The sequence below is a fragment of the Myxine glutinosa genome, chromosome 5 (assembly GCF_964187855.1).
Source record: "Myxine glutinosa chromosome 5, kmMyxGlut1.1, whole genome shotgun sequence".
In the NCBI taxonomy this organism is placed as follows: Eukaryota; Metazoa; Chordata; class Myxini; order Myxiniformes; family Myxinidae; genus Myxine; species Myxine glutinosa.
The window spans coordinates 23,441,772-23,456,858 of record NC_136265.1 but is presented as its reverse complement, the minus strand read 5'-3'; the positions used below and the strand labels follow the sequence as shown (position 1 = coordinate 23,456,858).

At 45.3% G+C, this 15,087-nt stretch overlaps 1 protein-coding gene across 1 annotated transcript in view; it reads right to left on the bottom strand.

Moving 5' to 3' along the window:
* Nucleotides 1–9,589, bottom strand: part of LOC137427846 (uncharacterized) — a 51,403-nt gene extending 41,814 nt beyond the window's left edge. The window contains exons 1-5 of the mRNA XM_068117616.2: nt 9,466–9,589; nt 8,990–9,190; nt 5,710–5,820; nt 3,156–3,258; nt 2,796–2,863 (exon numbers count right to left, since the gene is read on the bottom strand). Coding sequence (XP_067973717.2) covers nt 2,796–2,863; nt 3,156–3,258; nt 5,710–5,820; nt 8,990–9,190; nt 9,466–9,490 — 508 coding nt within the window. The 5' untranslated portion in view covers nt 9,491–9,589. The remainder of the gene's footprint in view (nt 1–2,795; nt 2,864–3,155; nt 3,259–5,709; nt 5,821–8,989; nt 9,191–9,465) is intronic.
* Between the last annotated feature and the right edge of the window lie 5,498 nt (nt 9,590–15,087).

Here is a 15,087-nt window from a genome sequence, read left to right as displayed (position 1 = left end):
CTTTAACCGTTCCTAAAAGGGTCTTGTCAATTTCTTCTAGTCCTCTACTTATCAAACAATGCGGTTGCAATAAAGGTACCTGAACGTCATTTTTTTACCTGTTTACTAGCCCAGAGTGCTTAATGTTGTGCAGGAAAAAGCTTACCATTTTTTGTTCTTTTTTTGACTGATTTCTGAAAAACTTGGTAATAATAAAAAATGAATAAAACGGGGGAAAAAAATATTTCGGGATTTTTTCACATAAAAAAAAAAAAATTCCGCTTTTCAAAACATAAAAGGCCTATTTTCTTAACATAAAAATCCGTAGTCTAATTCATAACACTTCTCACACATGCAGCATACACCTTTCCCTTCAGCTTCAACGACACTCCCCTCCTCGTCAGCATGCCACTCAGTTCCCGAAACTTCTTCCATGCACATCTCACTCCAGCAACCGTTGCCGAGTATGATCCACCTTCTCCATTCAGCATGTCTCCTAGGTAACAAAATGTTTTCACACCTTCCAGCTTCACGCCATCTCCAAGATCCAACTCAACATTTCCTCCATCTGCAGCTCCCTCTGTGCACACCTTACACTTGAATGTAGCTGCCACACTGGTTAATGACCCTCTCAAACCACTACATTTTTGATGAACCCACTCAGCGCACATTGTACATTGAATGGAATTCACTCCGACACCCTTCCTGCACACAGCACACGGCCACTTCCCAGTTCTTTCCACCTTACCACATGCTTTACCACTTGCCATCATCCTCGTTTTTCTGATATTCACCTTCAGACCTTTTGTCTTCATACATTCCTTCCACTTGTTCATCTTCTTATTTATGACGTGTGCAAACATTTGCTGATTCAGCAATATCTCAATACAACTGTGATTTTGCGTTTCCACCCGTAAGACACCGATCTTTCTCAGCATGTAAACATGTGGAGGCATCATTTTGCCTTTGATGTTATAATATAACTAGAACGACACTCTTCGGCGTCACGATGTCGATTGATATGCCTCAACACACATTATTACATCATTATTATACTTGTACCAAGTTTAATATAAATCCATTCAGCTGTTCTCAAGTTATCGCGGTAAGGAAAACCTATCACGGACGGACAACCTGAAATCATAATGCCTCCGTCGACTGAGTGGTTCGATGGTGGCATAAAAATATGCTTGAGCTCTGGTTAATTGAGGGATTTCCACATGTTAAATTGGTGACCCTGATGTGATCCAAATGGACGGACAAAGAATTACAAGCAGGTAGCCAGTCGCTGTGAATGATCAACCAGCCGTGCCTTCCCTGGTTGCTCAACCAGCTTCATCGGTTTTGATGAAGATGCCGCCATTCTGGCCTAATGACATGCAGCTGTGGTTTACACAAGTTGAAGTGAAATTTGACTCTCCTGAGTCGATGCGGTTCAAATACATTGTTGGCTTCTTTTCACCAGAATATGCAACGGAAATGAGATATTTTAATACAACCTCCAAAAAAAAACCTGTCCACTATTTTGAAGGCCACGCTCAGAGCGAACGACCCCCTCTGAGAATCGGCGCTTTCAACAAACACATTTGTGCCTTTGGCATTTTTGCAATACAATTGAGATTTTCAGTTTCCTCCTGTAAGATAGCGCAATTTTTAGCTCACTTTCGTGGATTCGGCATTTGTAGTTTCGTCATTGACGTATAGAAACATTCCCCACCTTCTGGTGGGTTCAGCTGCAGTAAGTTTTTTGCCCAAGTCATTCACTAACCTGATATTCACTAATCCATGCCCGACGTTCGACTGAAAGTGGCACAGGAATGTGGAATTTATTGGTTCAAGGTTTGGCACTGTCTGTTTGCTTTTGGCCTTCCACCCGTGTGTAGCACGGGCACCTCATTAGTAGCTTATAAACACATGAGCCACCACCTGTCCGGGGAGGGGGGAGGGGGTTGGAGCTCGGAGTGAGGGGGTTGGGGTGGTAGTAGGCAGGAGATGGGATACGGGGAGGCAGGGGAAGGGGAGATGGGGGAAGGAGTGGGCATCCGGAGGGAGGGACAGTGTGAGTTCAGAGGGAGGGAATGTGGGAGTCCAGAGAGAGGGGGTGGGAGGAGGCAGGTGAAGAGGTCGGATGAGGAAGAGTTCGGGTTGGGAGAAGGGAGGGAAACTGGGAAAGGGATGGGGTAGGTGCCCGGAGGCAGGGGAAGGGATGGGATGAGGGAGGGGTGAGGATGGGATGGGGGACCCGGCAAAGCCAGGTACCTTTGCTAGTATATAATAGTACAAAGAAGGAGCACACACACACAATAACCACAGCCACAACGACAGCAGCAACAACCACGTGCTATAAAAGATCCTTTTTTTCATGCATTTCACTTATGTTTACATCCTCATTGAGACTTACAAATAGCCATGCAACATGTTGGTTAAGTATCGTATGCCGTCTTTTGATTAAACCAGTCAGAGAAGAGACGCTTCGGCAATAATAGCCTTTTACTTAAAGGAGCATGTGTGAGCACGAGTCCAGGCCACAACCTTTTTACCATTTGAGCTTTGGTCATCATATTTTCAACAAACCTTTATTATGAGAATATGGAGAACACTAATTAATAAATATTACTTCTTTTTTTTTTTTTTAAGTTGTTGGTTTCGTCAAGTTTAGTTCAAGTACAAAGTGGACGTAGATGGCATTTGCATTTGTGATGCTTTCTAGTCACCAATGCAATGTGACGCTTTGGCTTTAAGCAAAATATTCTGAAGCCCCAGCGCAAGTCTCAATCACCGCTTCGCAGCAAATCTACACAAGCCAATAAACCTACCCCGTGAACGCAGGTAGCCACCAAAGATCTGATGAACAAGGGTGGTTGTTTGGCTGCTCCGGTCGACTCTGCAGGTAGAGATGGGAGAGAATGCAATGTGTGATACTGTGAATAAAACAATAAATTAAAATAATTAGTTAATTAAGTAATTAATTACATCCTCCTGAACTCACCTGTTAAACAAATTAATTAAAAATAAAAAAGTAAGGAAGATGTTGCACATACAAGTCAGACATGCCAGAATGTCCTTATGAAGGACCTCCCTATGAAGAAGGAAGGAAGGACCTCCCTTATGAAGGACCGAGCTTGACACAAACCCACAAGGCCCTCATTAAAACCCCCACAGCCCCAAGTCCTTACTTGCTGTGTCCATTGAGACAAGCTTTTTGCAGCGCCTCGACGGTGTGCCGCAGGAACTCGTGTGCATCTTCCTGCTCACCAAGACGGAGGTGCTTGGCAATGCCTGCTTACGGCACCACAAATCACCCAGTCAAGCTATCCAACATACACTATGAGGGCATGTTGAAAAGTAATTCCTCCTTTTTTTTTTTCTTCTACAAAAAGGTAAAGATATTCGAATGAAACAAAGAAAGATGCACAGATTGTTGTTTCATATGCAACCTGTGGCTGCTTGGTTGCATCATTTTCTGTGGACGCGGCTGTGCCATTGATGCAGTGCTCGTTACCAGTAAGCTGGTACTCATTTTGCCGACCTCAGAAGGATGACAGGCTGAGTCAACCCACCTGGTGTTATTTCAATGGCACGGCGGGGACTCAACTCAGGACCCTACGATCTGAAACTAGCCGTAGCCACCTTACCCGTTAAGCCAACACCGGTCTCAGACAGATATGAACATCAATCTTTATTTTACGATGGTGCAAATTTGGAAATGGGTGGAAATGGAAAGGGTGGAAATGCGAATGGTTCGGTGGATGTGTGGAGTATCGTTGAGAGAGATGAAGACAAATGATGAATTGCGAAAGATGATGGGAATAGAGCCTGTGATGGATGCTGTGAAGAGGAACAGGTTGAGATGGTTTGATCATGTGTTGAGGAAGGATGAAAGTGACTGGTTGAGAAGAGTGATGGAAATGAATGGAGAAGGAAGTAGAGGACGGGGAAGACCGAGAAAGACTTGGCTAAAGATGGTCGAAGACGAAATGCGGGCAAGGGGGTTAACAAGGGGAGATGCAGAAAATAGGGCAAAATGGAGAAGATTGTCATGGGGACCGCAAGGTTAACCCCCGCTCTAGCAGGGAAAATGGCCTTAAAATGCATGTTGTTGTTGTTGTTGGTGCAAATTTATTTCTCAACATCATCATCATTGCGGTCCACACATCGCTACCAACGTTCCAAGTAGTTTTGTGACAACGTCACAGTATAACCATGCTTCCTGCTAACTTAACCAGCGCTTCACAGCGGCCTCGACATCATCGTCGGAAGAAACATGTTCTCCACGAAGGTGTTCCTCAATTTGGGGAAGAGGTGAGTCTAACACAGCCAAGTCGGGACTGGTGATCCCTTGTAATGGCACTCCATTAACCCTCTCTTACGCTCACAATCATAATGGTGCACCCAACTCTCATCTCGTCATCTCCAGTCATCTCATCTCCAGTTTGCAATCACAACTCTCATCTCCAGCGCTTCACAACACCACTGACGTCGTGCTACCCTCTGCCATATTGGCTAACATACAGGAAGAACTAAGGTGCAAACTGTGCTTTGTTTCATTCAAATATCTTTACCTCTTTTGGAGAAAAGAATAGGGAGGCATTACTTTTCAACACGCCCTCGTACAATACAGATTTACATTTTGAAATCTTACTACGTCGTCATCGGTCCCACGTGGGCAACGATATTACAGACAAAATACACGGCTTGCCGAGAGGTACCGGTTCTGTGGTTTCCAGACATCGTCACATGTATTTTTCACCATTGGTGGGTTCTTTTGCTGATGTTAGTGTCACCAAATTCATGTTTTTGCACGAAAATACATTTAAATTGGGAATAAATAAACAAGATGACGTCATGCAGAGCACGATACTTGCAAAATCCACCCCTCCCCAAAATAAAAAGTTGACATGGATAGATTAGATTGTCCATTTCGTAAACATTCAAATTGACGATCTTAAATCTCGGGTCAATTGGATAAAAATTGATGATTTTTCAGATAAAAATGACGGTTTTGGAAGTTTGACCTTGAGTTGATCTCTGACCTTTTGACCTCAAAAATAGTTGGTTTCCAAATTTAGTGACAATGTGCAAATGCTGTTCAATCTTCAAGTTCATCGAACGAAACATGAAAATTTTAGAAATTTGACCAAGATGACCTTTGACCTCAAAATCAATAGGCTTCTTCCTTATGACCAACTCTAGTGATGGTGATGTTTCATGAAGATCGGTTTAAAATTGTGACCTGTAGGTGATTGACAGATAGACAGAATAACGCACAAGACCAACCAATAATTTCCCAACCCCAACCCCCCCCCCCCCCCCCGTCGAATCAACAGCTTCGGTGAATGAGTTGATGAGGTGTGCAAGCACAAAAGCTGCAACCTCCTCGGTGCAGGCACCCTATTTGATTGGTCTCAGTCTCCAGTCTAGACGTCGCCAAACATTCTTAATGACACCGTTGCATCACGCTCTTGCGCTCCTCTCGTTATTTATTTCGTTATTTTACACAAACAATGGATGAACCACTGACAAATTTGTCAATGAAAATCTGTGGCAAAAAACAAAATTGTGAGTTATTCAATCAGATTCGTTTGGGTGTTCCCACGCGACCCCCGCCCTTCGACACTGTGCACTTCCCCGATTAAAAAACACAAACATTAATCCAACATTTCAAGCAATTAAAAATATAAATGATCGTCTTGAACAGGAAGAAACGGACAGTTCCAAACCGCTGCGTACGTTTGAGCTCTCCGACAATGCTCAGAGGCTTGATAGCGCCACCAGAACTGCAGAAGGTGCTGTGCATGTGGTGTTGCATAAGGCAAAGCATACAGAAGCCTGCCTGGTGACCTGCAAACAAACAAACAAACAAACAAACAAACGTCAACAACCAGAACAGATTTCATGTACAATTGGCAGGGCAGTGTCAAAATCAATACCTATACTCGGGTTATGAAACCAGCAAACAAACACGGCCATTGTCTGTCTATTTTACCTCTTTGCTTATAGCAATTACCTCTTGGAGACCATCGACATATTACATATGCAAGGACAGTGGCATGGAACTATTCCAGGACGGGCTCTTTCGACCAGACTCGGTGACGTAATGGTTAGAAGCACCCGTTATGAGTTTGGGACGTCGGCGGTCCGAACTCCACCGGAGTCGTACGAAAGACTTTAAAATACGTAATTGTGTGTGCTGCTTCCTTGCTTGACGCTCGGCATTTAAAGAAAGGATAGAGCACGGACAACCGTGGGTTGGCAACCATTGTGCAAGGCTAGATGGGCCCATCAACCTCCTCCTGCGTCGAAGTTCCTTGGAAAGGAACTCGTTATTAGAACCACTTCCTCATGAAACTCCCAAAATCCAGGTTTACTCTCACCTTCTCTTCTCTCACACTTAGGGAACAAACTTCCTGAATCGGTACATTCAGACTCTCCATCCAGGTTTTCATGTTGGCAAATCCACCACCAATTTAATAAAGTTATCCTCCATCCCTACCCTTGTACTTGCAGACTGAGCTACGTTCCCTACCGCTGACCTTTACCATCTCCCTTATCCTCCCCACGTTACTTACAGGTACGAGTTCCCTTTCAAGGAACTTCAATGCAGGAGGCAGACATTGGGCGCATCACGCCTGCGTAATGGTTGCTTGTCTGTGCTCTATCCTTTATAAATGCTAACTGTCAAGCAGGTAAGCACCACGTACAACTATTAAAGTCTTTCGTACGAGACAGCCAGGGGTCGGTTTCAGACCGCCGACCTCTAAAGGCTCGGAGCGGACGCTCTCACCATTACGCCACCGAGTCTGCTTGCGTTCCATCTCCTCTTCTTTTTGTTCTTTGGTCCATCTGCCTTGTTACGGTCACCTCCCTCTTTCATAAGCCTCGATTAGACAGGCAGGATCCATAAAAGAGTTAAATATCAGTAAATACATCCCTTTGTTTGGGGGGTGTATAATGCCACGTTCGGTGCCGAAAAAATAAACAAATAAAAACAACCCGATGTACATACATGAAGCAAAAACACGTGTACAGTTTGTGTGCATTTCTTATACATCATGGTTTATATACCTGGGATCATTGCAATTGCACTGGGCCATGGACTAACACCCAGGCCTGACGCATGCCGATCTGTGGTGCTTCATTTGGGGTGGTGTCAGGCAGGCTGTCTGGCCAATGGGTGTAAAGCAGTGGGGTGGAGTCAGGGCAGCTGAAAACTGACCCATGTATAATATGTGACATTTTCTTAAGTCCAAAAAGGGGATAACTCTGTGAAAAATTGGAGAAATGCCACAAAACTCAAACTTGTTCTGTAACTTATCATAATAAAGCCATGTACCAAGTTTCAGTTGAATATGTTAAAGGGTATGGGGGAAAAAAGTCTAGAAAAGCAGACGTGGGACAGACGGACGGACGGACAGACAGATGGAGAGCGAACCTATAGTCCCCGTCGGTCAAAAGCAGATTGTGCTATCCATAAACAGCAATGTCAAGGTACTTTGTGATGGAAAATGTTGTTTTTAAGTGAAAACGTGTTTTTGATTTCATGCATTACTTTGACGGTTTCTTCCACGCTGTCCATCAAACAATACGAGAGTCGGCGTTTGTGTTTTGCACCAAGAAAGGTCGCCGACAATTTCCAGGCCGTCCTTGTATTCGCGCAAGATGGGATAACACTGGTCAACAAAATTTTTTAAGTTTTATGGTTCTAGTATATTTTGAGGTGATTCTAACCAACATGAACCTGTAGATTTCGATTATGATATCCAATTTTCACAAGCACATCCAGTTTTTGAGAACCAGTATACCATAGGAATACCTGAGAAGGTATTCTCAACACCACTTCATTTTAAACTTGGTTTGATGAACTTTGGGAAGGCCATGGATCAAGATGGTGCTGGCTTCTACTACTTGCTAATGAAGTTGCAAGGCATTGTATCTGAGGCCAAAGTAAAGGCGGGTGTTTTCAATGGTTCTCAAATTCGTCGTGTACTCACCAATCAGGACTTTGTAACGAGACTATCTGAGCTGGAAAGCGTTGCTTGGGATAGCTTTGTGGCTCTTGCTAACAATTACCTTGGAAATTTGAGCACCAAATTATGAAGAGCTTGTGGACAAGATGTTGAAGAGTTACCAGGCGCTCGGTGCTCGAATGTCACTCAAGATACATTTCTTCCATTCTCATCTGGACTTCTTTCCACAAAATCTTGGCGATGTCAGTGATGAACATGGAGGAAGGTTTCACCAGGAAATTGCCATCATGGAGACTCGATATCAAGGCCGATTCAATCCAAACATGATGGGCGTCCACTGTTGGACTTTACAGCGTCAAAGTGATTGCTCCTACAAACGCAAAAGTAAAGTTCAGAAGCACTTTTATGTGATGTAAATAAAAACTTAAAGTTCATATTATTTTTTGTGATATTTTATAAAGTTCATATTATTTTTGGAGATTTACATTTTTTTCTGCGATGTAAATAAATACTTTAATTTCATATTATTTTTTGTGACAATAAATAGACTTATTGAGATTTAATCAAGAAATTCGCATGCTCTAAAGATTTTTTTCCACACTTATGATGTACTACGTCAAGGTTACGTGATAGCGAAATTTTAAGGTCAGATTCAGATTCGTGGCACCAAATTAGTCAGAAACAGTTGAAAATAAGTCAGAACCAATTTGGCTGTTGACCAGTGTAATTAGCATTGGCTACAATAAAATGGGGGAATTTAACGATAACAGTCAATACTGGACAAGCGAGTTACGAATCCATCTATTTATTACGTACGCAAGAAAACAACACACCAGCACAAGTTGACTCCGCCCACCGTTTCCTCCAAACTTCTTCCTCTTTCCCATTCATTCCCCTACTCCTCCTCACTCTCTCGTATCCCAATCCATCTTATTTTATCAAATTACAGACGTCTCTGCTTTGGCCGATTTAGCAATTCCCGGTGCGTACGTAATAAGAAAACGGCCCGTGGAGGTAAAGCGACGGCACGTGGCGGTACTTACATGTCTGCGAGTGTTCGCGGGATAACAGGTAGTTGGCGAGCGGGGGTGTGTACGTGAGACACTGCAGCGTCGAGTTCAGGAAGCACGTATTGCCCAGGTTGTACAAGCCGGCTCCGACGCCGCGCTCTCGCTCCCACTTCAAGCGCAACTTGTGCGCGGGAAAAAGCACCCGCTGGGGAGACGGGATGCCGTCTCCGTGGCCTTGGGAGGAGAGACAAACGAGCACAAACAGTCAGTCTTCATGCACACACACACTCACACGTCTCGTTCACGCCGCCGGGCCGAAGCGATCGCGGAGAAACAGCGAACACAAAGATAACCGCCGTGAGGCCTAGCATAGGTCGGCTAACTCGAAGCGTAGCTCGGGGCCTCGGTGCTCTCCTCGAACCGACCGTGGGGTCACCCGGGCTCCGTACGGCCCGCAGGCCGCGCCGCGTCCATTCGCGCCGACCGACGCTGCCGGAAAGGCTCCGTACCTGCCGTCGGAACCGAACCCGGCATGGCCGCTCAACAGCTCCAACCGGCGTGCGGAAAACCGGAAGTGGCGAGGAACAAAAAGCTTTTTTTACATTTCGTTCCGTCCTCGCGCGCACCGGCCGAGGCCTAATGGCCTCGATTACCCGGATATTCGGCATGGCGAGTCGCTAATCGCACAAGGAATGTAATCCAGGCGAATATCGGTGGTCAGAAGGCAGAACGAAATCGAGCCTGGTCACAGAAGAGGCTTCAAGGCGATCGAGAGGTACATCCATTTATTACGTACATTAATATGGCGGGCTTCTCTCCACAATCCTGCCCCCCACAACCCTCTGTCAACCCCGATCACAACCAATTTCATTACAACTTTCGACACCACCACAATTAACCCCCAACATGCACAAGTAGCACCACTTCCCCTACACAAGATCAAATTATCGAGAGTCTGTTGGAGGCATGGGGATTGGGGCGAAAGACTGTCTGTTGGGTGGGGTGATTGTTTTGGGGGCAGGGAGTCTGTTAGTGTTAGCGGGGGAGGTATAAATCTGTTACCACTCCCCCAACTTAGGTGAGGGTAGGGGATAGAATAGTTGTTAGAGAGGGGGGGGAGGAGAAGCGGGTCTGTTGGTAATGGGGATTGGTGAGTCTGTTTGAGGGAAACGATCAAGAGTTTGTTTGAAGGGTCCTGGAGGAAGTCTCTTGGAGGTAAGGGGGAAGAGTGTGTTAGAGGGGGCAAAGAAGTATGTTAGACGGGAGGATGAAGAGTGTGTCAGATGGGGTGGGGGGTGGTGGGGTGGGAGCAAGAGTCTGATATAGATAGTTGTTAGAAGGAGGAAGAGGGTGTTGGAGGGGGTGAGAGAAAGTCTGCTCGAGGAGGTGGGAGCAAGAGTCTGATATAGATAGTTGTTAGAAGGAGGAAGAGGGTGTTGGAGGGGGTGAGAGAAAGTCTGCTCGAGGAGGTGGGAGGAAGAGTATGTTAGAAGGAGGAAGTGTGTTTGAGGGGGTGAGAGAAAGTCTTCTCATGGAGGTGGGAAGAAGAGTATGTTAGAAGGAGGAAGAGTGTGTTTGAGGGGGTGAGAGAAAGTCTGCTCGAGGAGGTGGGAAGAAGAGTATGTTAGAAGGAGGAAGAGTGTGTTTGAGGGGGTGAGAGAAAGTCTGCTCGAGGAGGTGGGAGGAAGAGTATGTTAGAAGGAGGAAGAGTATGTTTGAGGGGGTGAGAGAAAGTCTGCTCGAGGAGGTGGGAGGAAGAGTATGTTAGAAGGAGGAAGAGTATGTTAGAAGGAGGAAGAGTGTGTTTGAGGGGGTGAGAGAAAGTCTGTTAGAGGAGGTGGGAGGGAGAGTCTATTAGGAGGAAGAGTGTGTTTGAGGGGGTGAGAGAAAGTCCGTTGGAGGAGGTGGGAGGAAGAGTCTGTTAGAAGGAGGAAGTGTGTTTGAGGAGGTGAGAGAAAGTCTGTTAGAGGAGGTGAGAGAAAGAGTCTGCTAGGAGGAAGAGTGTGTTTGAGGGGTGAGAGAAAGTCTGCTCGAAGAGGTGGGAGGAAGAGTCTGTTTGAGGGGGTGAGAGAAAGAGTCTGCTAGAGGGGGTGAGAGAAAGAGTCTGCTAGGAGGAAGAGTGTGTTTGAGGGGGTGAGAGAAAGTCTGCTCGAAGAGGTGGGAGGAAGAGGCTGTTAGAGGGAGAGTACGAATAGTCAGTTAGAGAGGGCGGGGGGGGGGGGTGGAGGAGGAGTAGGGTGGTTCTTAGCTACATAAGGCCAAAAAAAAATTTTGAATTGTTTAACTCCTAACCTTTCATTTTTTTGGTGTCGAGGTAAAACTTCTGATTGTGAAATATTTTTTGAATAAATCAAGTTTTAGGGGTTGCACAGTGACTCATGGTTTCCAGCTCGACATTGTTTGTGCCCGATAACCGTTGATTTCCTGCAATCGAGAAACCTCTTGCGTTGTTCTGTCACAACTTGAAGCAGATACTGTGTTTGCTGTTCATCCCTTGTCAGGAGACGATTGTCCTCTTCAATGAGAGCAACTGCATACACCAGAGTACAGCTGCACTGTATTAAATTAACTTAGGGTTCTCAATGGAATACTGTTCCAACCCCCCCCCCCCCCCTCCCCCCCCCCCCTCCCCCCCTCCCACCTAGCTCGGCTTCACGCTGTTGAAACCAAAGCTTTCAGAATCATTGGAATCTCCCGCGATGGAGCTAACTCCGAGGGCCTTTCACTCACTCACCGCAGTCAGGTTGGTGGTCTTTCTGTCTTCTACAAACTCCTCTCCGGCCTTGCTCCCCCAACTCTCTCTGTGCTCTGTCCCCCAAATATTCCTACAGGTTGCACAAGATCTGCCAGCAACCCTCTTATGGTTAAACTGCCAAAATCTCGGCTCTCTGCTCACCTTCACTCTTTCATTCCTCTTTTCTCCCGCCTCTGGAACAAACTCCCCCACTCCCTTCAATCGCACTCCTCCCTCCAGGTCTTTAACACAGCTGTTCACCACCATCTCTTTTCTCCCCCCATCCAAAACCTTGATCTTTTCTACCCCCGCTAATTCACCCCAGATCCACCTTTTTGAAATTCCAACTTGTTTCCTGGAAGTCCTTGCATTGTCCATATGTTTTATACCTCTCCCACCTCCCCCCAAGCCCTCTCCCTCCCACAGTTCTCTCGATGTCCCTGCTCTCAAATGTTGCGTTTGTGTCCTTCCCCCTCTCTCCCCATCTTGTCTACCGCTCCCCTTATTATATGTTTTATGTGTCGGTCTGACTTTTTGTGTGATTAATGTTGGCTCTTTCATGAACCTCGATCTTGTATACAAAAAAATACAAAAAAACGTAAAAACAACTTCAAAATGTGCGGTACATAGCAAGGTCATCGGTCAACTGTAATGGTCAAAATCACAAGTATTGTTATGTTTGTGGGGGTAGTGATATGTAGTCAGGTAGATTTGTGTAGGTATCATGCTCCGGATGTCGGGTAAGACCCATCACCATGTAATAAGTTCTGTTTATCCGAATGTCGGAGTAAGGTGTATCTTCGTCCCCGTCACGAGGGGGCGGGACATGTTAACTAGCTTAGGGGATAAGGATAAATGATCCCTTGTATGTCTTACCCTATGTGATTTATCCTTTGGCTCTTTTGACTGTGCACCATAGACACTAGTGAGAAATGCCCATTAATTGCACTAAATAATAATCATAAAACCAACCGGAAGCCAGTCCTGAACACTGCCATTTGGGGCGCACCAGCTACATCACACGGAAGGCAGGCAGGCTGAAGACACGCCCCGAGGAGCCGTGATTGGCCAGGGCGGAGCAAGAAGCAACTCGCCATTGGGCGGGAGTTGACCAACGGGAAGGCCGGGGTAAGAAGGGCCTCGTGATTGGCCAGGGCGGAGCAAGAAGCTACCCGCTGGTTGGTGGAAGGAAGGCTGAGGAGGAAGCAGAGCGCCAATTGGTGAGGACCACCGAGGACGTCAGAGGCGAGCAAGAAGCGGTGCGCTGATTGGTGGAGAAGCCCTGATGACGTCACAAGCCGACATTAAAATAACTCAAGGACGGACATTTTCTCTCTTGCTCTCTAACCCTGGACTCTTGCGCTCTTGCTTTTTGCCCTTCACGCCTTCATTTTTCCCTTCCTCGCCTCTCGCATCTTCCTCTTGTCCCTCGACGTTCCTGCCTCTTGCTCACCCCTGGCCTTGGACACTCTTGCTGAAACCATCCTTTGGCGTGCGAGGAGAACGGAGGCCTGACTTTGTGCGCGCGCACGAAACGACGAGCGGTTTCCCGCCAACGCCGGAGCCGCGTCAAGACTGCGCGCTGGGGTCTGGACGATTGCTGACGAGGCAGCGAGTTGAGCTAAGTGCCACGATAACCCACACGTATTTTATTTTATCCAGTTTATATTCCCCTTTGTCTGTGTTTCTAAGTCTGGTGAGGGAGCGCTCCATTTAGGAATTTAGTTTATAGTTTATCGTCGCATTCCGATTTAATCCTTTCGTTTTTTTCTGTACATTTCAAATCAGTTTCCATTTGAGTTATTTTTTCCAGGTGAAGACGTCGGCGAGACCCGTCCAGGTAAGTTGGTACTCTTCTTCCTCCTCACATATAATCCGCCACATAGTTGGATTCAAAACGCCTCCATTGACGCTCGTATGCCTTCCATGGTTCTTTAAGTGTTAATTGAGGGAACCACACGACAGTATAGCACTATAGCAGTGGAGAATAAATAATTATCAACTCCAAACATTTATGCGAGCCAAATATGTGAAATTACAAACTCTGTGTGCAACCCCTAAATTTAGTCCAAATGGCTTAAAATTTCACCACAAGGGTTTTTCATACATACAAAAAATTTGAAGTGCTAGAAGCATGACTTTTCTAACTTTCATTTTGAAGAACCACCCTAGGGGGGAGGAAGAGTTTGTTTGGGTAGTATGATGATAGTAGGTAAATGATAGTTGGAGGATATTGGAGCAGATGTTACATTGATGGAAGGGAGACTCAGCGAATCAGCCCTCCTGACAACTTGTAGAAAATCACCAAAGAGCAACACGACCTCCCTCGTAAGTTGATTTTAAAAAATGGTTTTAAAGAGAAATAACCTCTGGGTTAGGCACTGCCAACCCCACTCTACCATTTCCCCCAAACCTCCATATTTCTACTAACCACTGCATCAGAGTTAGGGGTGAATAATCACCTGTATCAAACAAACCAAAAAAGGGAAGTACCGTACGTAATAAATAGATGGCCCCAAACAACATACAAGTACCAAAGGATCTTCTCGGGGTTTGATCAGTGCGGATTTTAAGCAAAAAAAAAACAAACAAAAAAAAACGAGTCCAATTGACATGAAGTAATCTACTATATAAGAGCCGGTGGTCTGTTTGTCTGTATGTATGTCGCCATTTTTCTCAGAGATGGCTGAACGAATCTTCGTCAATGTTTCAGAGTTCAGAGGTTCATCAGTGAGTGTCTGGGTGTGTTTTCAGCAATATATATATATATTTATTTTTTTTGAAAAAACAATTCGTTTTTTTGGGATTGAGGAGATAAAAAAAATATATAAAAAATAACGCTCAATAGCGCCAAAGCCTTTTTGATTAATGACAGTTATATACAAGTACACATTCTAATAAATAAATACAAAACAACTACCAGACATTTGAACACAAATAATAAAACAATTCCGGAAGCAGTCGAAGTTAGTGGTAAGAATTTTTCTTCTTCCTGACGTCATCATACTTAACTCAGAAACGTGATCAACGGCACATTCAGCAGCATATATTCAACAAAAAGGTAAAATGATGATTTGACATTTGTGATGGATTCTGATTTGGATGTAATTGCTTTTCCATTATATTTGCCCTCATTTCAAATATGTTAATGTTTCTTTTTCGCTTGAGCAACGCCGGCTACACCAGCTATAAATACTTAGAAACTTTACTCGGGGTACAAATACAAATACAACTTTGTCTGGGGGGTAACATAGGCTATGTGGCCGCGGCCTCATGCGGGGGTGTGGGGGACCAGGAGAGGAGCGTAAATTCTCGATGTAAATGTGTACCGTGTAGCGCAACCTGGTATTACAATTTCCTTTTTTACCTGGGCAACACTGAGGTTAAAGCACTCTTT